General features: G+C 44.1%; 1 protein-coding gene across 1 annotated transcript in view; it reads right to left on the bottom strand.

Annotated features, from left to right (window-relative positions):
* Positions 1-2,939: 2,939 nt before the first annotated feature.
* Positions 2,940-22,158, bottom strand: part of LOC124550736 — a 102,341-nt gene continuing 83,122 nt past the window's right edge. The window contains exon 7 of the mRNA XM_047125456.1: positions 2,940-4,442. Within this exon, the coding sequence (XP_046981412.1) occupies positions 2,956-4,442 (1,487 nt within the window). The 3' untranslated portion in view covers positions 2,940-2,955. The remainder of the gene's footprint in view (positions 4,443-22,158) is intronic.

Raw genomic sequence — 22,158 nt, 5'->3', positions numbered from 1 at the left:
TAATTGTCTCCACTTCCCTGTACCTCTCATTCTGCAATGATATAAATTTCTCCGGACTCAGCAGTTAAAATGAAAAACATCCACAGGTACAACTTCTTCAGACATGTGTAAAATGCACCTCTTTCAGATTTAAAAAAAAAAACACTCCGTCTTCAGGCCACGGGTGGCCTACTGGGACCATCCGACCGCCGTGTCATCCACCAAGGAGGATGCGGATAGGAGGGGCGTGGGGTCAGCACACCGCTCTCCCGATCGTTATGTTGGTATTCTTGACCGAAGCCGCTACTATTCGGTCGAGTAGCTCCTCAATTCGCATCACGAGGCTGAGTGCACCCCGAAAAATGGCAACAGCGCATGGTGGCCAGATGGTCACCCATCCAAGTGCCGTCCACGCCCAACAGCGCTTAACTTCGGTGATCTCACGGGAACCAGTGTATCCATTGCGGCAAGGCCATTGCTCCTTTCAGATAACATCAGTAAATTAAGATAAAAAAATACTTACGTACACTAAGGTGACAAACGTCATGCGGTAGAAATATGCACATATACATTTGGCTGTAGTATAGCGTTCACGAGGTATAAAAGGACAGTGTACTGGCGGAGCTGTCATTTGTACTCAGGCGATTCGTATGGTTTCCGACGTGATTAGGGGGCGCGACGGTTATTAACAGACTCTGAAAGCCGAATGACTTCACTTAACGACCTAGAGCAGCGGCGATTGTGTAGAGTTGTCACTACTAACACACAACCAGGGCTGCGTGACATAACCTCAGAAATCAATGTGAGATCTACGACGAATGGACCAGTTACGATAGCGTGGCTAAAAGTGTTAATGGGCTATGGCAGCAAACGGCCGACCCACGTGCCTTTGGTAAAAGCACGCTTCACCTGGGCTTTTGGGTATATCAGTTGGATCCTAGACGACTAGAAAACTGTAGCCTTGTCAGATGAGTCCCGGTTTCAGTTGGTAAGAGCTGATGGTGGGATTACAGTGTGGCCCAATTCGGACGAACCCATGGACACACGTTGTCAACAAGGCACTAGACAAGGTGGTGGTGCCCCCAAAATGGTGTGGGCTATGTTTACAAGGAATGAACTGGGTCCTCTAGTCTAACTGAACTCATCATTAACTGGAAATGGTCATGTTCGGCTACTTGGAGGCCACTTACAACCGTACTTGGCCCTCATGTCCCCAAACAATGATGCACAGTGTCACCGGGCCACAACTGTTCGCGATTGGTTTGAAGAACATTCTGGACAATTCGAGCCTATGATTTGGCCACCTAGATCGCCCGACACGAATCCCATTGAACATTTGTTGGACATAATTGAAAGGTCAGTGCGTACACAAAATCCTGCAGCGGTAATACACTTGCAAATATGGACTGTTATAGAGACAGTTGTTGTTGTTTTGGTCTTCAGTCCAGAAACAGGTTTGATTCAGCTCTCCATGCTACTCTATTCTGTGCAACCATCTTCCATCATCCTTATGAATCTGCTTAGCGTTTTCATCTCTTGGTCTCCCTCCACGCTGCCGTCCAATACTAACTGGTGATCCCTTGATGCCTCAGAGCATGTCCTACCTACCGATCCTTTCATCTAGTCAAATTGTGCCACAAATTCCTCTCCCCAATTCCGTTCAGCACTTCCTCATTAATTACGTGATCCACCCCTTTAATCTTCAACATTCTTCTATAGCACCACATTTGGAAAGCTTCTATTCTCTTCTTGTCTAAACTATTTATCATCCATGTCTCATTTTCATGGCTGCACTCCATACAAATACTACCAGAAAAGACTTCCTCACACTTAAAACTGTACTCGATGTTAAGAAACTTCTTTTCTTCAGAAACGCATTCCTTGTCATTGCCAGTCTACATTTTATATTCTCTCAACGTCGACCATCATCAGTGGTTATTTTGCTTCCCAAATAGCAAAACTCATGTACTCGTATAAGTGTCTCATTTCCTAATGTAATACCCTCATCATCACCTGATTTAATTCAACTACATTCCATTATCCTCGATTTGCTTTTGTTGATGTTCATCTTATATCCTCCTTTCAAGACACTGTTCAGTTCAACTGCTCTTCCAGGTCCTTTGCTCTCTCCAACAGAATTACAATGTCATCGGTAGACCTATGGCGGTATGGCTCAGTATTCCTGCGGGGACTTCAAACGACTTGTTGAGTCCATGCCAGGTCGTGTGGCTGCATTATATCGAGAAAAAGGAGGCCCGATACGGTGTTAGAAGGTCTCCCATGATTTTTTTCATATCAGTGCAACCAGGCACGCAAAGAATAATTTCGTTTCAAGTTGGATTTTCATGTCACACAACATTTATAAGAAACTGCCAGAAAAGGGTAATTTCTAGACAGTCGAAGACAGAATCTCAGGTTTCTCCATATACAGTGAGAGAAAGCAGATGAGCCATGACCGGGCAATCAGTTATTTACAAAGCCTCAATGAAATTTTAAACGTAAGATAAACATAGGCGTGCGTTAAAAGCTTCGCAAGAATCTGCAGAGAGGACGAAGTTCTTGTAAGTGTATACTAAGAGTAGATTCTGTTGCCTTCACTTTATAGAACGGCACTTAAAGTAATTCGTGGTTAACATTAAGTTCTTGTACTATCTTCGTCTTTGACATGGTCTAATATCAGAAAATTTTTCTTGTTTAATTTGTGGAGTGCACGTTAATAAAGTATATAGTCTAAATCTTTCACCTGTTGGGTAGAAGAAATAGAGACTTACATCTTATTTTCATATAGATTTAATTTTATTTATTAATTATTTAATGTCATTGCAGAAATGAAGATCATATTAGAAAATAGGGAAGCAGTTTTACATGAATCACAGCAATTTTGTCAAACCAGCTAGCTTCTACATTGATAACTTATGACAGGGTTTAGCACAACGAAGACAATCCTTGGAAAAAAAAAAAAAACACTCTTGGAGATTACAATGTGGATTCCGCAGCCGCAGCCTGTACATTGACTCTCTTTGCCAGATTTCTCTCGGCAGATGAACACAATTCTTGCCCTGGACCGATGACATCGGGGTTCCACCGTGCTAGTAGTCTCTCCCTGAGCAGAGGGAGAGTTGCACTGTTGCAAACGAATAAAACGAAAAGCAGTGGACCCTGTACCATCGTAGCTATATGGACATAGTACACGTACTGCGCTATGCCTTGTGCCTGGTGGAAGCCAATTCTAATAATCGTGCCTATGCCACTTAAAGTGACAGTCTTAGCTGACATGTAAAGAATTAGTGTCTTTGAGCCAAACGTCTCTTTACTATAAATTTTGAGCTGCCGCATGGAATTACGAGTACGTCGGTACATGTATCCCACCAGTCCAAGACAAACAATATTGTAAGCTACTGACAGAGAAATTGCGACGATGAATATTATGCGACTGTGAAACAGGTAATATTCGCTCGTTCTTTCCAAAGCAATGGTTGCCACCAGTACTATGCTCCAGGGTATTAGCGAACACAACAGCTGACGGCGGAATATCTTCCTTACTTCAGCACGTTCTAGGTCGCTAGGAAGCCTAAGGTGACGAACGCATGCGTACATTTGGTAGCAGAATGAGTTGAGCCAGATACAGTTTAGAAGAGTTAGTGCGCTATCAATCTGCACCGTCGTAGACAAGTCAGGGACACCTGCCATACGATGCAAGACCTCAGAAAACAAGATCTGGACCATACCTGTTATCTGAAAGGACAAGAATATCTTTCCGGGCAAGTTACGTAAATTGGGAAGGTACACGTACACTGCAGCAGTCAAAAATCGGAAGAGAATATTCACTGCTACAAATGTTATTTCTAAAGGTTCTAAGCCCTCGATTTTAAAATCCTTGTACTTCAAGGTGCCACTGTTTAGACTGTCTTTGTAGCTCAGTATTCTGTTTGTCGGCTTGTCTTTGCCCTGTATATAATATCCACAGTATGGTGAGTACCAACCACGGTGGTCCATGGGGGCGCGACATGCCTCGAGATAACTTGTGGAAGCAAAATCGCGACACTTGAGCAGGAGAATAGCCCTGCAAACAGAGCAGACGGCGTCGGTTTCGTTGAGTTGCGGACAGGGTTGGTCGTCAGGACCACCGAAAACGCAGCGGGCATCGCGCACAGACTGAATCGTACTGAAGGGGACATCCTGACAAATGCTGATCGAGTTGACAGTCATCCAGGCGAAGAGGCAGAGGTTGACGTTGGCCCTCTGCGTGTAGGCCAGGTAGCTGGTGACGGGTATGTGGGGCGACCCCTGCGACAGGTCGTGCCACAGCTGCACACGGCACTGCTTGCGCCGCTTAATGGTTTCCGGAGGCAGGTCTTCCAGTGGGCACATGGGGTGGTCCAGGGCGTTGGCCAACAGCTGCAAGCAGCCAGTGTCCACGGACAGCGTAGCGTTGCTTTTGTCCTCCAGCTGCCACTCCTCGCCTGCAAGATCAATGACAGCAGTTGGTTGGTGGTTCTCGTCGTACGCTGAATGTGCCACAAATGCGGACAACTTTCCACCATAAACGGTTATCGTATTATGCATGTCGCTACCAAACAATCCCATGTATGAGTATCTCAACAAAGCACGTCATTCTTACACTGCCAGCTGGTGTGAATTGAATAAGTGTTCTTCAGTATTCTCAGATACTTACGATGATTATATGAAGCTGGTATCTGTTCCCGAAAGAACAGTTACCACTGATGACCGTGCAGCTTCTCTAGAATAAAATGATAATTAAATCGAAACCCTTAGCTGTTGATAGGTGTTGTTGATATACATCAATGGGGACACCTGAAGATATGTGCTCTGACCAGGAGTCAAACCCGGGATGTCCAGCTTACATTGCAGATGCTCTATCCGTTTGAGCCACCGAGGGCACAGAGGATAGTGCGAATGCAGGGACGTATCCCTTGGACGCTTCCCGTGAGACCCATATTCCCAACTGTCCACAACCTACATTCATAGTGTTCCTAATATGAGGGTCACTCCAAATGAAATGCACACTACTTTTTTTAAAATCCATCTTTTATTCTACATGTCTGAAAGTTTCACAGTGTGTAGATACATTCTTTAGGAACAATATTTTCATTTCTCTACATAATTTACATCCCTCTCAACTGTCTTACGTCATCTTGGAACCAGCGCCTATATACCCGCACGGTAAAATTCTGGACCAACCTGTTGGAGCCACTGCTTGACAGCGTGCACAAGGGAGTCTTCATCTTCAAACCTTGTTCTACGAAGAGAGTCTTTCAGTTTCCCAAAGAGATGATAGTCACATGGAGCCAGGTCAGGACTGTAGGGCGGGTGTTTCAGTGTTGTCCATCTGAGGTTTGTGATCGCTTCCATGGTTTTTTGACTGATATGTGGCCGTGCATTGTCGTGTAACAGCAAAACATACTGCCTTTTCAGATGTGGTCGAACACGACTCAGTCGAGCTTGAATTTTCTACTGTGTCGTCACATGCATCAGAATTTATGGTGGTTCCTCTTTGCACGATGTCCACAAGCAAGAGTCCTTCGGAATCGAAAAACACCGTAGCGAAAATTTTCTACAAGAAGGTGTGGTTTTAAATTTATTTTTCTTGGGCGAATTTACATCATGCCACTCCAATGATTGCCTCTTGGTCTCTGGTGAAAAATGAGGGAGCCATTTTTCATCACCTGTCACAATTCTTCCAAGAAATTCATCTCCACCACTCTCGTACTGTTCCAAAAGTTCGCTGCATAGTGTTTTTCTTGTTTCATTGTGAGTCACTGTCAACATCCTGGGAACCCACGTGGCACAAATCTTTTTTAACGGCAACACTCAGTATTGTGCAAACACTTCCTTCCCTTATCCCAACGTAGCGTGACAATTCGTTCACTGTGATGGGTCTGTCAGCAGTCACCAATTCGTTAACTCTCTGCACATTGTCTGGAGTGTGTGCAGTAATAGGCCTGCCGCTGCGAGGACAATCCTCAATGTTGCCGTGCCGGCTTTCATCACCTAACCTGTTTGCCCACCGACTAACTGTACTGCGATCGACAGCAGCATCTCCATACACCTTTTTCAACCTCTTGTGGATGTTTCCCACTGTCTCGTTTTCACAGCACAGGAGTTCTATGGCAGTACGTCGCTTCTGACGAACGGCAAATGTAGCAGCCATCTTGAAGACATGCTGTGACGGCGCCACTCACGGGAACAGGTTGAACTAAGTTTGAAAACAAGAGGGAAGGATGTATCTACACACTGTAAAACTTTCACACATGCAGAATGATAACTGTATTTTTACAAAAATAGTGTGCATTTCTTTTGGAGTGACCCTCGTAGATATTTGCCCATTCAGTGGTATCTGTTCTTTCGGGAACAAATACCATCTTCATACAGTTAAAGGCTACCCGGCCATTGACCTCCTTCTGTGCGAATGCGCGCACTTTGGCCGAACTCTTTCGGGACTTGTCAGCTTAGGCTGGCGCGAGTAATGAGTGAATGGGCAAATACCTATTAGGAACACTACGAATGTAGGTTGTGGACTGTTGGGACTGTGGGTCTCACAGGAAGCGTGCAAGGGATAAGTCCTGCAGTCGCACTCTCCCCTGTGCCCTCGGTGGCTCAGATGGACAGAGCGTCTGCCATGTAATCAGGAGGTCACGGGTTCGAATGCTGGTCAGGCCACACATTTTCAGCTGTCCCCATTGATGTATATCAACAACACCTGTCGGCAGCTAAGGGTTTCGATTTAATTGTCAATTCACTTGGGTTGAAGTTGTTGTTTGTTGTATTTTGTTACTATCCTGTAACTTTTTATGCTGACAGTGAAAAGGTGACCATTTTTAAATTAAATTTAATTACAGTGTGGTTATATACATGTAGACTAAAGAATCAACTTGCTTAAAATAATGAAGGGTAATCATTCAATCACTAAAAAGAAGGAAACTAATCGTCCACATACTTTGAGCTATAATTTTGTACCGCCATTTTTGCTCCATTCTTCACAGCTGCAACTGCTAGTTTCAACAATCAATTCTAATTACGCTGCAGTCCTCTTCTAAACTTTACAGCACTTATTAATTCGTACTCTTTCAATATTAATATTTGTTAACATGTCATTTAATGTTTGGAATAAATCATAAATTATTCATGTTTTGTAGTAATAAGCAACATCCTTTGTTTCGTAAATGGCCTCAAAAACTGTAGCTGGTAAGAAAATTACAAGCACAATTGGTGCACGTTCATATTCAAATACTATCACAGGAAAGCTTGCAGAAACTCTTGAACTGATAAGGGCTGTCGAAATCACGTGTTGTTGTTGTTGTGGTCTTCAGTCCAGAGACTGGTTTGATGCAGCTCTCCATGCTACTCTATCCTGTGCAAGCTTCTTCATCTCCCAGTACCTACTGCAACTTACATCCTTCTGAATCTGTTTAGTATACTCATCTCTTGGTCTCCCTCTACGATTTTTACCCTCCACGCTTCCCTCCAATACTAAATTGGTCATCCCTTGATGTCTCAGATCATGACCTACCAACCGATCCCTTCTTCTAGTCATGTTGTGCCACAATCTCCTCTTCTCTCCAATTCTATTCAGTACCTCCTCATTAGTTATGTGATGTACCCATCGAACCTTCAGCATTCTTCGGTAGCACCACATTTCAAAAGCTTCTATTCTCTTATTGTCTAAACTATTTATCGTCCACGTTTCACTTCCATACATGGCTACACTAAATACAAATATTTTCAGAAAAGACTTCCTGACAAATCTATACTCGGTGTTAACAAATTTCTCTTCTTCAGAAACGCTTTCCTTGCCATTGCCAGTCTACATTTTATATTCTCTCTATTTCGACCACCATCAGTTATTTTGCTTCCCAAATAGCAAAACTCATTTACTCCTTTAAGTGTCTCATTTCCTAATGTAATTCCCTCAGCATCACCCGATTTAATTTGACTACATTCCATTATCCTCGTTTTCCTTTTGTTGATGTTCATCTTATATCCTCCTTTCAAGACACTGTTCAGTTCAACTGCTCTTCCCGGTCCTTTGCTGTCTCTGACAGAATTACAATGTCATCGGCCAACCTCAATGTTTTTATTTCTTCTCCATGGATTTTAATTCCTACTCCGAATTTTTCTTTTGTTTCCTTTACTGCTTGCTCAATAAACAGATTGAATAAAGTCGGGGATAGGCTACAACCCTCTCTCACTCCCTTCCCAACCACTGCTTCCTTTTCATGCCCCTCGACCCTTTTAACTGCCATCTGATTTCTGTACAAATTGTAAATAGCCTTTCGCTCAATGTATTTGACCCCTGACATATTCAGATTTTGAAAGAGAGTATTCCAGTCAACATTGTCAAAAGCTTTCTCTAAGTCTACAAATGCTAGAAACGTAGGTTTGTCTTTTCTTAATCTATTTTCTAAGATAAGTCGTATGGTCAGTATTGCCTCACGTGTTCCAAAATTTCTACGGAATCCAAACTGATCTTCCCCGAGGTCGACTTCTACCAGTTTTTCCATTCATCTGTAAAGAATTCGTGTTAGTATTTTGCAGCTGTGACTTATTAAACTGATAGTTCGGTAATTTTCACATCTGTCAACACCTGCTTTCTTTGGGATTGGAATTATTATATTCTTCGTGAAGTCTGAGGGTGTTTCGCCTGTCTCATACATCTTCACTAGATGGTAGAGTTCTGTTACTTCAGAAGCCCATAGGGAGTTGTAAATGCCCAGAGTGGTCTAATAGGGCACAGGTTAAATTATAAATTATTCGTAAAAGCGCTGCACACGAAAAAGTATGGTCGCCCTACAGTGTCCTCAGTACAAGATGAGCTTGCGTTTTTACACCACACTGAAGCTGTCAGCCATTTCGCATTTCCTATCGATATATGATTTGAGGTCCATTCTTAAGAACTACGAGGGTTGGAACTTTAATAGAGGCAAATATTTATTTACAACTTACACAAAGCAGACACATGTTTCCAAGTTCTCCTGTCCTTGTGTATAACCCCTTGCCAGCAATGTGGAAGTCGTAGGGCACATGCAGCGGCGCCAGATGTGTTGATACACCGAGTGGAGCTGTCTACTTCCTGACGAATCTCTGTGACAGTTCTGAAACGAATGCCATAAAGAGGTTCCTTCATCTCAGGAATCAAGCCCCATCGATCGACCAAATCAGTCGCAAGCTGTGCCACACGAGACCGGACATTCTCCTGCAAAATGATGGGCGGACCTGTGCAGAAAGTGTAGCCGCTTCTTTGTCTAAGCTGTTCATTTTTGAAACACAGCCTGCAATCCACCACAGTCCCAGCCTTAAGCCCTTGTGATTTCCACTTGATTCCTAACATGAAGGAAGCACTACTTGGCAATCGTTTCAGACCTGTTACAGAGATTCGGGAAGTAGACCGCTCCTCTCGAACTATCAACACAACTGGCGCTGCTAAAACTATCCACCAAATTTCCACATCACTGACAACTGGTTACACACAATTCTGGCGACTACTCTGAAGGACCGTAAAGCTTTGAAACATTTAACAAGTTTGTTTGTGTGTACATCCTCCGCAGCAAGCACATAACCACTTATTTTGTAAATAAAACTGCCTTGTCCTGCTGCTAGTTACTTTATTTATCCCAGACGCGTTTCGCCTTCTCCTGTTCTAAGGCGTCTTCTGTGGGATCTATGACGACACAGTTTTGTTAGTTTCAGATTATTAAGCAGATAACTTCGTAATTTATTGTAAAAAAAAGTAATTACCTGCGATTTGCTGATCTGCATTTCCTCACATCTAGTATGGAGATCGCACTACCACTTTTATCACTGCCGTATAATCACATCTTTGTGTTCTCGCCTTCCACAAACTGTTCACCATGTTTCTCACTCTTTTTCGTGGTGGAATATTGTTCTTTTGCCACTCGATACAACTATTTCGTCGTACACTGTTTTTCACAACGTAAATATTGCGATTCCATTACGTGTTTCATCTTCTTTGGTATGATTACCTATTTGTAGCCAACCTAACGAAGTATGTGTTCGAGACTAACTTCTATTTACGATGTTTATACCGTGTGTGTGTGTGTGTATGAGTGAGAGAGACTTTATAACTCACATACAGTCGCTGAGTGCATCCACTTTCCGAATGGAAGGTAATCTGAGAATTGAGGTAATTACTTCTACTGCAAGGGATCGTGGCAGAAAGACAAAACTCAATTAAAGCCGGAAAATTTCGACTGAGAAAATAAATGACCATCAAGAGAGACGGCAGAAACAGAAGTAACAAATGAAACTGGCAAAAGAGATCAGAGCGGTTCTAGGCGCTTGTCTGGAACCGCGCTACCGCTACGGTCGCAGGTTCGAATTTTGCCTCGGGCATGAATGTGTGTGGTGTCCTTAGGTTAGTTACGTTTAAGTAGTTCTAAATTCAAGGGGACTGATGACCTCAGATGTTAAGTCCCATAGTGCTCGGAGCCATTTATACCATTTGAAAAGAGGTCAGAGCAATTAACAATCCAGAAATGACATCACATAGCGATGTCTATTTAAAAAATAGTACTAGGTGACGAAACCAAAGTCATTATTGTGTCGTCAGGGACTGGAAGTCGATCAGGCTGGCACAGAAACAAAAGTTCATGATCTAAACAAGTGTTAATAGAGGTGATTATTTGTCAACTACGATGAATTATACCTTAGCGATTTCGGTTTAAAAATGGTACTCGATGACGAAACCAGAGTCACTATTGTGTCGTCAGCAACTCGCTATCGACCAGGTTGGCTAAAGAAACAAAGGTGTGTGATCCAAAAATTGCTTGTAGGGGGCCGGCCGAAGTGGCCGTGCGGTTAAAGGCGCTGCAGTCTGGAACCGCAAGACCGCTACGGTCGCAGGTTCGAATCCTGCCTCGGGCATGGATGTTTGTGTGTCCTTAGGTTAGTTAGGTTTAACTAGTTCTAAGTTCTAGGGGACTAATGACCTCAGCAGTTGAGTCCCATAGTGCTTAGAGCCATTTGAACCATTTTGTTAATAGGGATGATTATTTATCAACTACGGTGAACTATACCTCGGTGCGGTTGCATGTATCGAGAAAAACAGATCGTAAGTTAATGTACTGGGTAAGTGCTATATGAGCTGGAAGTGACCTGATGCAGAAGATGAACTTTGATATGACGTTGGAAGGGATTTCTGAGTCCAAGGATCAACACATGGACTTTGATTCTGTATTGCCAAAATAATTTTTAAAAGCCATATAAGGCAACTGCATCAATACATTAAACGATTGCACGTATGAGAAAAAAAACACGCACCACGAAGGAATTATCCGAATGGGGCAGAAATCGGTAGATGTGATATACACGTAAAGATCAGGAAAATTGGGCTATTTATTCAAGAGCAATAGCTTCACAAATTGAGCAAATCAATAACAATCTTTGCTCCTTATGTAAGCATTTATTCGTCTTGGCACTGCACTGACTGTTAGAGTTGTTGGACTGCTCCTGAGGGATATCGTGGCAAATTTTGTCTGATTGGCGCGTTAGATCGTCAAAATTCCGAGATGGTTGGAGGGGCCTGTTGTTGTGGCTGTTTTGTTGATGGAGAATTCGTGTTTTGGGTCTTGAACGTAGTAACCCAAGAGTGTTACTTTATTGTGTTAGATCCTAGTGTATATCCACGGAAGATTCGCTTGTTCCTACAGCGATAATACGCCCTAGCGTTTTTTAGATATAGATCACGAACACTGAATGTACCACATAGCTCTCACGTATTGTTGTTCGTCGTGTCGAGTGACCACTCAACCTAGGGACTGTAATGGGACGGCTAATGTCAAAACCTGCAGAACGTGTGAACTTTGAACAATTGTAAAATTGTGTGGTTAAAAGTGATGGTGGCACCTAGCTCCTTTTTTCCTTCTTTTTTGTTTTGTTTTTTAGTGCTGTCCGTCAGTGGTATTGTAAATTTTTTGCTTGTACTCGTACGCTACTCCGATTTCGGTTCTACGGCTTATATTTGAAACAAAGAGGAAAGGCGTTAAGTATATAGTAGTTGGAAAAAGTCGTCCTAAGGAAGGCAAAGATAGTCAACATTTTCCATATAATTGTAACTGCGATGAAGTTGTCATAAAGAGATTAATGAAGTTACGACTGTCTAGTTGTCAAGAGGAAAACTGTTATTCTTAATTGAAACTAAATGAGAAACATACTTCGGATGTTCTATTCGAATAATTCGTTTATTACAAAAAGTTCTCTTAAACGGGAAGATACACAAAAGTGTAAAAAGTTACTTTTTTTGATCGCAACAGAAAAATAGAAGAAAGCCAGTAAAGGTGGTAAATTACATCGGTGGTCTTAGTTGTAACGTAATCGTGATACAGTATCAAACAGATACAACAGAAGATAGTAGTTTTCGCTGGATCTAACTTTCTTTACGAAACAAGTTTCCTTAAGTAAATTTACTATTGGAACTGACACACGACCGTAGAGCGAAAAGTTTTATTTTCGGTATAGAATCCATTATTAAATTTAAAGGAAATTAGCCTATGTAGACAGCACGATTTATTTATGAAAGTATACGATAGATAATTCACAGTGCAATCAGCTTTAAATGGTTATGTTTTGTATATCGGTGCAAATAATTCCATCCAGCTAGAGCTCATGTTACCCACACGTTTCTCTAACGCGAGCGCTTCGGTATACATTTTCCCATACTTTGAAATTCACGCATACATATGAGAATTACTTAAGAATTAGGGAATCCCTTATGATAGCAATACAGTCAGATGCGTCAACTTTAACAGTGGTTATACGTATATTATTTCAGTTAGAAGCTACACTGAAGAGCCAAATAAACTGGTGCACCTGCCTAATATTTGGTAGCACACCCACGTGAATGCAGAAGTGCAGCAGCACGACGCGGAATGGACTCGACTAATGTCTGCAGTAGTGCTCGAAGGAACTGACACCATGAATCCTGCAGAGCTGTCCCTAAATCCGTAAGAGTACGAAGGGGTAGAGATCTCTTCTTATCAGCCTCCCAGAAATGCTGAATAATGTTCACGTGTGGGGAATTTGGTGGCCAGCGGAAGTGTTTAAACTCAGAAGTGTTCTTGGAGTCACTGTGTAGCAATTCGGGTTATGTGGGGTGTCGCAGTGCCCTGCTGGAATTGCCCAAGTCTGTCGGAATGCACAATGGACATGAATGGATGCAGGTGATCAGACAGGATGCTTATGTACATGTCACCTGTCACAGTCGAATCTAAACGTATCAGGGGTCCCATATCACTCCAACTGCACACGCCCCACACCATTACAAAGCCTACACCATCTTGAATTCATGAGGTTGTCTCCATGCCTGTACACGTGCATCCGCTCGATACAATTTGAAACGAGACTCGCTCGACCAGGCAACATGTTTACACTCATCAACAGTCCAATATCGTTTTTGACGGTCCCAGGCTAGGAGTAAAGCTTTGTTTCGTGAATCTATCAAGGGTACACGAGTGGGCCTTCGGCTCCTAAAGTCCATATCGATGATGATTCGTTGAATGGTTCACACATTGACACTTGTTGATGGTGCAGCATCGAAATTTGCAGCAATTTGCGAAAGGGTTGCACTTCTGTCACGTTGAACGATTCTCTTCAGTCGTCGTTGGTCCCGTCCTTGGAGGATCTTTTTCCGGCCGCAGCGAAGTCAGAGATTTGATGTTTTACCGGATTCCAGATATTCAAGTTGTTCTGCTGGCAGAAGAGCCAACACCATGTTAGTAGTGGAGGCCGAAATGCACGCGTTTTAGCTCACGCAGGCTGGCGTGAGGAGGGAAGAACTATACTGACGTGAGGTCTGGAACATGACGAGGAATTAGAATTCAGAAAGCGGACGTAATTAGTTTGATACTTAACCTTAATCCGTTAATGATGAACGTCGCTCTTGACGGTACATGAGTCACAATATTATCTGTTCAGAAGACATAGTAACTGAATATGGCGCCTTGCTAGGTCGTAGCAAATGACGTAGCTGAAGGCTATGCTAAACTGTCGTCTCTGCAAATGAGAGCGTCTGTATACAGTGAACCATCGTTAGCAAAGTCGGCTGTACAACTGGGGCGAGTGCTAGGGACTAGGGAGTCTCTCTAGACTAGACCTGCCGTGTGGCGGTGCTCGGTCTGCAATCACTGATAGTGGCGACACGCGGGTCCGTCGTATACTAACGGACCGCGGCCGATTTAAAGGCTACCACCTAGCAAGTGTGGTGTCTGCCGGTGACATCACACAAGTCACACTCGTGAAATGGTCATACTAGAAAATCCACAGTTCGTCGCTACCTCGGAGATGACGTGTGCTGTCGCTCGTGCGCCGACTGTAACACTACGTTCAGACTCACTTAAATTTTGATAACCTACCACCGCTCTAACAACTGCGCCAGACACTTGTTGTCTTTTATAGGCGTTGCCGACCGCAGCACCGTACTCTGCCTGTTTACATATCTCTGTAATTGAATACACATGCCCAGACCAGTACTTTAGCTCTTCTATGTATTTTCAAGTACCTGGTTGCACAGGGCTAAATGTAGTATATCATAAATCGTGACTGATTGCTGAGGCAGCCTAGTACACTGTATTTCGGTGGACAGAGCCCTCTTTCTCAACTCCATGCAGTCACATGAGAGTCGTTGAGAACGATCCGCACTTGTTAACACACATCCACACAGATGTTTCTCAGATTTACTGTAGTTCAGAGTAATGACATTTATATCAAAAATATTGGCAAGTTGTCTTGTGCAATTAGCTGTCTACATCTACATGCTTACTCCGCAAGCCACAGTACGGTGCGATGCGTAAGGACGCTTTACCGCAGCTAGTCAGCTAGTCGTTCTACTCGCAAATAGAACGAGGAAAAAACGACTATGTATGTGCCTCCGTATCAGGCCTAATTTCTCATATCTAGTCTCCGTGGTCCCTACGCGAAATGTATGCTGACGGCAGTGGGATCGTTGCGCAGTCAGTTGCAAGCGTCGGTTCTACAAACTATTCAATTAGGGGCCGAAATGTGAAACATTATTAATTAACTGTTAAATTAGAGATCGAAATTTTATTCATTAAATAAAAATGGAATCTATGGGATATATTATATACAGTTCCTGTATGAGATATTTACAAAACAACACTAATTAGAAGAAGCCGTTTGTATATAGGGCACAAAAAAAACTATCTACACAAAATTTTAGTGCGCTTAGAAGAGATAGAAACACTTCCTTGTATGACATAAATGTCACAGGTGGACCATTTGCTTGATAGCTGTCCATGAAGATTTATTCCAGGGGTAGTCAACATTTTCACCTACTGGCCACTTTCGTATCTCTGTTACCAGTAACATTTTCTAGCCACCCACCCGTTCCATAGTAACGATTACATATGAATTAGGAAAATAACTCTACTTCGTAAAACATATAAAGCATAGTTACAGGAACTTAAAGCATATAAAATAACATTACCAAATACACAATGCGATCAAAAGTATCCGGACACCAGGTAGAAAATGACTTACAAGTTAGTGGTGCCCTCCTTCGGTAATGCTGGAATTCAATATGGTGTTGGCCCACCCTTAGTCTTAATGATAGCTTCCGCTCTCGCAGGCATACGTTCAATCAGGTGATGCAAGGTTTCTTGGGGAATGACAACCATTCTTCACGGAATGCTACACTGAGGAGGGGTATCGATGTCCGTCAGTGAGGCCTGGCAGCAAGTCGGCGCCGGCCGGTGCGGCCGAGCTGTTCCAGGCGCTTCAGTCTGGAACCGCCGGTCGCAGGTTCGAATCCTGCCTCGGGCATAGATATGTGTGATGTCCTTAGGTTAGTTAGGTTTAAGTAGTTCGAAGTTCTAGGGGACTGATGACCTCATATGTTCAGTCCCATAGTGCTCAGAGCCATTTGAACCATTTTGAACGAAGTCGGCGTTCTAAAACATTCCGAAGGTGTTCTATAGCAATCAGGTCAGGACTCTGTGCAGGCCAGTCTATTACAGGGATGTTATTGCCTTGTAACCACTCCGACACAGTTCATGCATTATGAACAGGTATTCGATCGTGTTGAAAGATGTAATCGCCATCCTCGAATTGCTCTTCAACAATGGGAACGAAGAAGATGCTCGAAACATAAGTGTAGGCCTTTGCTGTAATGGTGCCACGCAAAACAAAAAGGGGTGCAAGCCCTTTCATCAAAAACTCGACCACACCATAACACCACCGCTTCCGACTTTTTCTGTTGGCACTACACATGCTGCCAGATGACGTTCACCGGGCGTTCGCCATACCCACACCCTGCCACCGGATCGCTGCATTGTGTACCGTGATTCGTCACTCCACACGCTTTTCCACTGTTCAATCGTCAGTGTTTACGCTCCTTACACCAAGCGAGGCGTCGTTTGGCATTTACCAACGTGATGTGTGGCTTATGAGCAGCCGCCCGACCATGAAATCCAAGTTTTCTCACCTCCCACTCGCTTCCCAGCCCGGGTTCCCGGGTTCGATTCCCGGCGAATCAGAGATTTTCTCTGCCTCGTGATGACTGGGTGTTGTGTGATGTCCTTAGGTTAGTTAGGTTTAAGTAGTTATAAGTTCTAGGGGACTGATGTCCTCAGATGTTTAGTCCTATAGTGCTCAGAGCCGTTTGAACCATTTCACCTCCCACCTAACGGTCATAGTACTTGCAGTGGACCCTGATGCAGTTTGGAATTTGTATGTGATGGTCTGGATAGATGTCTGCCTATTACACGTTACGACCCTCTTCAACTGTCGGCAGTCTCTGTCAGTCAACAGACGAGGTCGGCCTATACGCTTTCCACTTCACTATCATATCGGAAACAGCGGACCTAGGGATGTTTAGGAGTGTGGAAATCTCGCGTACAGACGTATGACACAAGTGACACCCAATCACCTTACCACGTTCAAAGTCCGTGAGTTCCGTGGAGCACACCATTCTGCTCTCTCACGATGTCTAATGATTACAGAAGTCGCTGATATGGAGTACCTGACAGTAGCTGGCAGAACAATGCACCTAATATGATAAACTTATGTTTTTGGGGATGTCCGGATTCTTTTGATCACACAGTGTACTTCATGTCAAAGTTTTATGAAAAGTTAATTTTTTTTTTCCTTTTTTTTTTTTAAAGTTGTGTTAAGGTCTTATGGGACCAAACTGCTAAGATCATCGGTCCCTAAGCTTACACATTACTTAATCGAACTTAAACTAACTTATGCTGAGGACGACACACACACGCATGCCCGAGGGAGGACTCGAACCTCCGACGGGGGGAGCCTCGCGGATCATGACAAGACACCCTAGACCACGCGGCTACCGGTTGCACCAAAAGTTAATTAAAATATTTTTAAAATCCTTCCTGCCTACCGTCCATAATGAAACCTGGAACACTTGGTCGTGGGCAGTGGAGATCAGGTTGACAACCACTGAAACACTAATGATGTTCACAGATGGTGTTCATACTGCTGTGTGATGAAAATAGTTTTATAGATGCTGCCGAACTCCTATGGATTTGTCTTGGTAGGAGTAGATAAAGCATTTGGAATACAAGACTGGAATAAGCATTCCAGAAGAGCTGGTTACTGGTTTGGCTGAGGCTACAACCATTATGCATGGAGCATGTGGTTGTTCTGAGTATGTTAGACAGCCGTTAGTAAAACCTTCATGGACCCCTAGCCGTCAAACGGTGCAACTGCGACATTTTTGTCACATAGAAAAATTTTGTGAGTTGTGAATATGCTCCTATTAATACCTCTGCTTGCAGAACGCCTTTGGGTTTCCTTATACAGTAGGTACTGGGAGATGAAGAAACTTACGCAGGATAGAGTAGCATAGAGAGTTGCATCAAACCAGTCTCTGGACTGAAGACCACAACAACAACAACAACAACGACGACACAAAGCTACAATTTTTTTTCCTGGCCTGTCGGTAGGTGACACGCTCAGTTTGCCACGACCGGGGATTTATCTGCGTGTGCAGCTGACGCATGTGTTTTTCTGGGGGTTGTCTGTCTGGGACGCAGAGTCTCTGGATCTGAGCCTGAGCTCGCTATGGTGGAGTCGGCATGAACCGATCCCTGATAGCATCAGTGGGCTGTGTGCGACAACTTTGCTGGCTGGCCTCAGCCAATAACGTAATGCAATTTTGTAAACGTCTCTATGGGAACGCCTCAGCTGTGTAGACGTCTTCTGTTTTCTCAAGCATCCAATGGCGCTTCGCAGCTGAAAGCTGGCAACGGGCGCTAGAGCTGCCAGCTATTCCCTTACACTGTCTCAGCTACAGCTGTGGAGGTCTGCTCGCCACATGTGGATGGCGGATGTTTACTTTGGAAAGCATGTCTGCAGTTACTGGAGAGTCGCCACTTCCCAAACACTATGGAGTTTGGCTAGGCCTGTTTCCTGCTACCTCGGTTGGTGGTCGTGGCAAAAATAAACGGGGCGTTATTTCTTGAGAGCGTTACCAAAGTGTCCACCACGGTTCGTGAAAACCCCTGTGTTTTGCTATCGAGCTGGCCGTTGTGGCCGAGCGGCTCTAGGCGCTTCAGTCTGGAACCGCGCTGCTGCTACGGTCGCAGGTTCGAATCCCGCCTCGGGCATGACGTGTAAGATGTCCTTAGGTTAGTTAGGTTTACGTAGTTCTAAGTCTAGGGGACTGACGACCTCAGATGTTAAGTCCCATAGTGCTTAGAGCCGTTTGAAACATTTCAGTTTTGCTATTGAGTTCCCTTAGCGCTCTTTCCATAAGATAGCCTAGTTTATACTGCTGCTTGCTATTCGTCGAAACCCTTTAAGTTGATCAGCATCGCAGTAATACGAAGTTAGCCAGGCAGTATAGTGGTTGGCACATTGTACTATATATATGGATCTGAGCACTATGGGACTTAACATCTGAGGTCATCAGTCCCCTAGAACTTGGAACTACTTAAACCTAACTAACCTAAGGACATCACACACATCCATGTCCGAGGCAGGATTCGATCCTGCGACCGTAGCGGTCGCGCGGTTCCAGACTGAAGCGCCTAGAACCACTCGCCCTCACCGGTCGGCGCAAATTGTACTCTCATTCAAATCCACATACGAACATCCCGGCTCAGGTTCTCCAAATCACTCCAGGTAACTGCCGGGTTGGCTACCTTGAAAGGGCACGGCCGATATGTCTCCACATCTTGACACTGCCGAACCTCGTACTCTGGTTCTAATGATCTCGATGTCGACGAGGCATTAAAACCTAATTTTCTTTTTTCCAGTAATAAGAACATTGTTGAGTTAGAAATAAAATCAGTAATAATTGGGACAGAATTTTGTGTATTTCCGTTTGTGAGAGATTTGTGTAAATGGTGTGTGTATTTTCTACGTTTGCGCATCTTTAATATTTGTCATTATCAGTTAACACTGAGTGCTAAGGATATGCTTTACACTTAGTTAACAAACAGTCCCGAAATAGTGATATGCAGACATACAGATTTAGTGAATTCAGTGTTCCTGGATACACAGTACCAAAAGTGTGCCAAGAATACCGAATTTCAGACATTGCCCTTCACCACAGACAACGCAGTGGTCGACTACCTTCACTTAACGACCGAGAGCAGCGGCGTTTGCGTAGAGTTGTCAGTGCTAACAGACAAGCAACACACAGAAATCATTGTGGGACTTACGACGAACGGTCCGTTAGAGCAGTGCGGGGAAATGTGGCGGTAATGGGCTATGGCAGCAGACGACCGTCGCGAGTACTTTTTCTAAGGGCAGGACATCGCTTTCAGCTCCTCTCCTGGTCTTTTGATCATATAGGTTCGATCCTGGTCGACTGTAAAATCGTGACCTGGTCAGATGAGTGCCGATTTAGGTAGATAAGAGCTGGAGTTCGAGTCTGGCGCTGACCCAACAATGCCGTGGACACATGTTGCCAATTAACCAAAAAAAACTAAAGTAAACTCCGTCAGAACAGGCCTTGGAAGATCCAACGGTACCGACCGGCTGCCGTGTCGTCCTCAGCTCACAGGCGTCACTGGATGCGGATATGGAGGGGCATCTGGTCAGCACACCGCTCCCCCGGCCGTATGTCAGTTTACGAGACCGGAGCCGCTACTTCTCAATCAAGTAGCACCTCAGTTTGCCTCACAAGGGCTGAGTGCACCCCACTCGCAGACCGGTTGGTCACCCGTCCACGTGGTAGCCCAGCCCGACAGCGCTTAACTTTGGTGATCTGACGGGAACCGGTGTTGCCGCTGCGGCAATCCGATATGTTACTTACAAAGCTACCGGTGTGGGATCCGTACCAGATAGCGTTGATAGAAGAGATAGAGAAGATCCAACGGAGAGCAGCGCGCTTTGTTACAGGATCATTTAGAAATCGCGAAAGTGTTACGGAGATGATAGATAAACTCCAGTGGAAGAGTCTTCAGGAGAGACGCTCAGTAGCTCGGTACGGGCTTTTGTTGAAGTTTCGAGAACATACCTTCACCGAGGAGTCAAGCAGTATATTGCTCCCTCCTACGTATATCTCGCGAAGAGACCATGAGGATAAAATCGGAGAGATTACAGCCCACACAGAGGCATACCGACAGTCCTTCTTTCCACGAACAATACAAGACTGGAATAGAAGGGAGAACCGATAGAGGTACTCAGGGTACCCTCCGCTACACACCGTCAGGTGGCTTGCGGAGTATGGATGTAGATGTAGATGAAATAGATGAAAGCACTGTGAAATCTGGTGGTGGCTACATAATTGTATGGGCTGTGTTTACATGGAATGCACTGGGTCCTGGTTATGCTCAGCTAGTTGGAGACCATTTGCAGCTACGTATGGACATCATGTTCCCAAACAAAGTTGCAGTTTTTATGGAGACAATGTGCCATGTCGCCAGACTACAACTGTTGGCCCTTGGTTTAAAGAACTTTCAAGACAATTCGAGTGCATATATGGGCACCCAGATTACCCAGCATGAATCACATCGCACATTTGTGGGGCGTAACCTTGAGATCAGTTCTTTCACAAAATTCTGCAAATTCTGCACATAATTTAGCAATTATGGACGGCTACAGAGGCATAATGGCTCAATATTTCTGCAGGGGACTCCCAACGAATAGTTGTGTTCATGGCGCATCGAGTTGCTGCACTAAGAGATTAGGAGGCACCCCATGACTTTCATCGCCTCAGTGCGTATAGAGAGACTTTTGACGCTTCAAGTGCTATTCTTATTGTAATACCGATTTCTGGGTAGACAAAACTACTGTCGACTCCAGTAAGTGCCTCTGGGGTGATTTATAATGCTTATAGAGTTCAAAGAATTCGTTTGGTTTTAATTAAAAGACAAATGGAATTTTGTGTCCTGTTACAGAATCTGTAATTTAAATTTTTGCTAATTTATTTGATGCACAGGGTGTCCTACTCAAACCTCCCTGACTTCAAGGCCCCAGGGGAGATAAACCACAGTAGATACGACAGTGAAAAATGCACCACATTGTACAGCATCTCAAAGAATTTTTATTCCCGCGTCAGAAGTGCAAAGTATCGTCGCCAGAGTGAAGCCATGGTCGCATGAAGTGAAAATGACGACTCCACAGCAGCGCGCGGAAGCAGTAGTGTGGTTTGCAGAAACAAAATCGCCGATTACTGTGTAAAGAAATTATCGTCGTGCGTATGAATGTGATACACCTGATGTGAAAACAGTTAAGGAATGGTATAGGAAGTTTCTGGAAACAGGAGGTATTCGGAAACATCCTGACGGTGCACGTTACGGAGTTTCAGGACATCAGACAAACGTTTCTCAGAAGCCCACATAAGTCAGTTCGTCAAGCATCTAGGCAACTTGATGTACCTCGATCAACATTGCATCGTGTAGTTCACCAGCGTCTTCGTATGTGTGCTTACTGAGTGCAAATTCTGCAACATCTGACCCCGAACGACAAATCATGCCGATAACAATTTGCTGTGGATATACTGCAGCTTATTGATATGGATGCCAGCTTCCTGGAAAAATGTTTATTCTCAGATGAGGCAATCTTTCATCTATCAAGAAGGGTTAATAGGCATAATGTTCGGATTTGGGGTTTGCAAATTCGCACATTGTCATTGAACATGTTCGTGATAGCCCTAAACTAAACGTCTGGTGCTGGCCAATGCACCACAGCATTGTTGGACCGTTGTTCTTTGCGGAA

Source organism: Schistocerca americana, chromosome 9 (genome assembly GCF_021461395.2).
Source record: "Schistocerca americana isolate TAMUIC-IGC-003095 chromosome 9, iqSchAmer2.1, whole genome shotgun sequence".
Lineage (NCBI taxonomy): Eukaryota > Metazoa > Arthropoda > Insecta > Orthoptera > Acrididae > Schistocerca > Schistocerca americana.
Note: the sequence above shows the minus strand (reverse complement) of the source record. Positions and strands in the feature narration are given on the sequence as shown.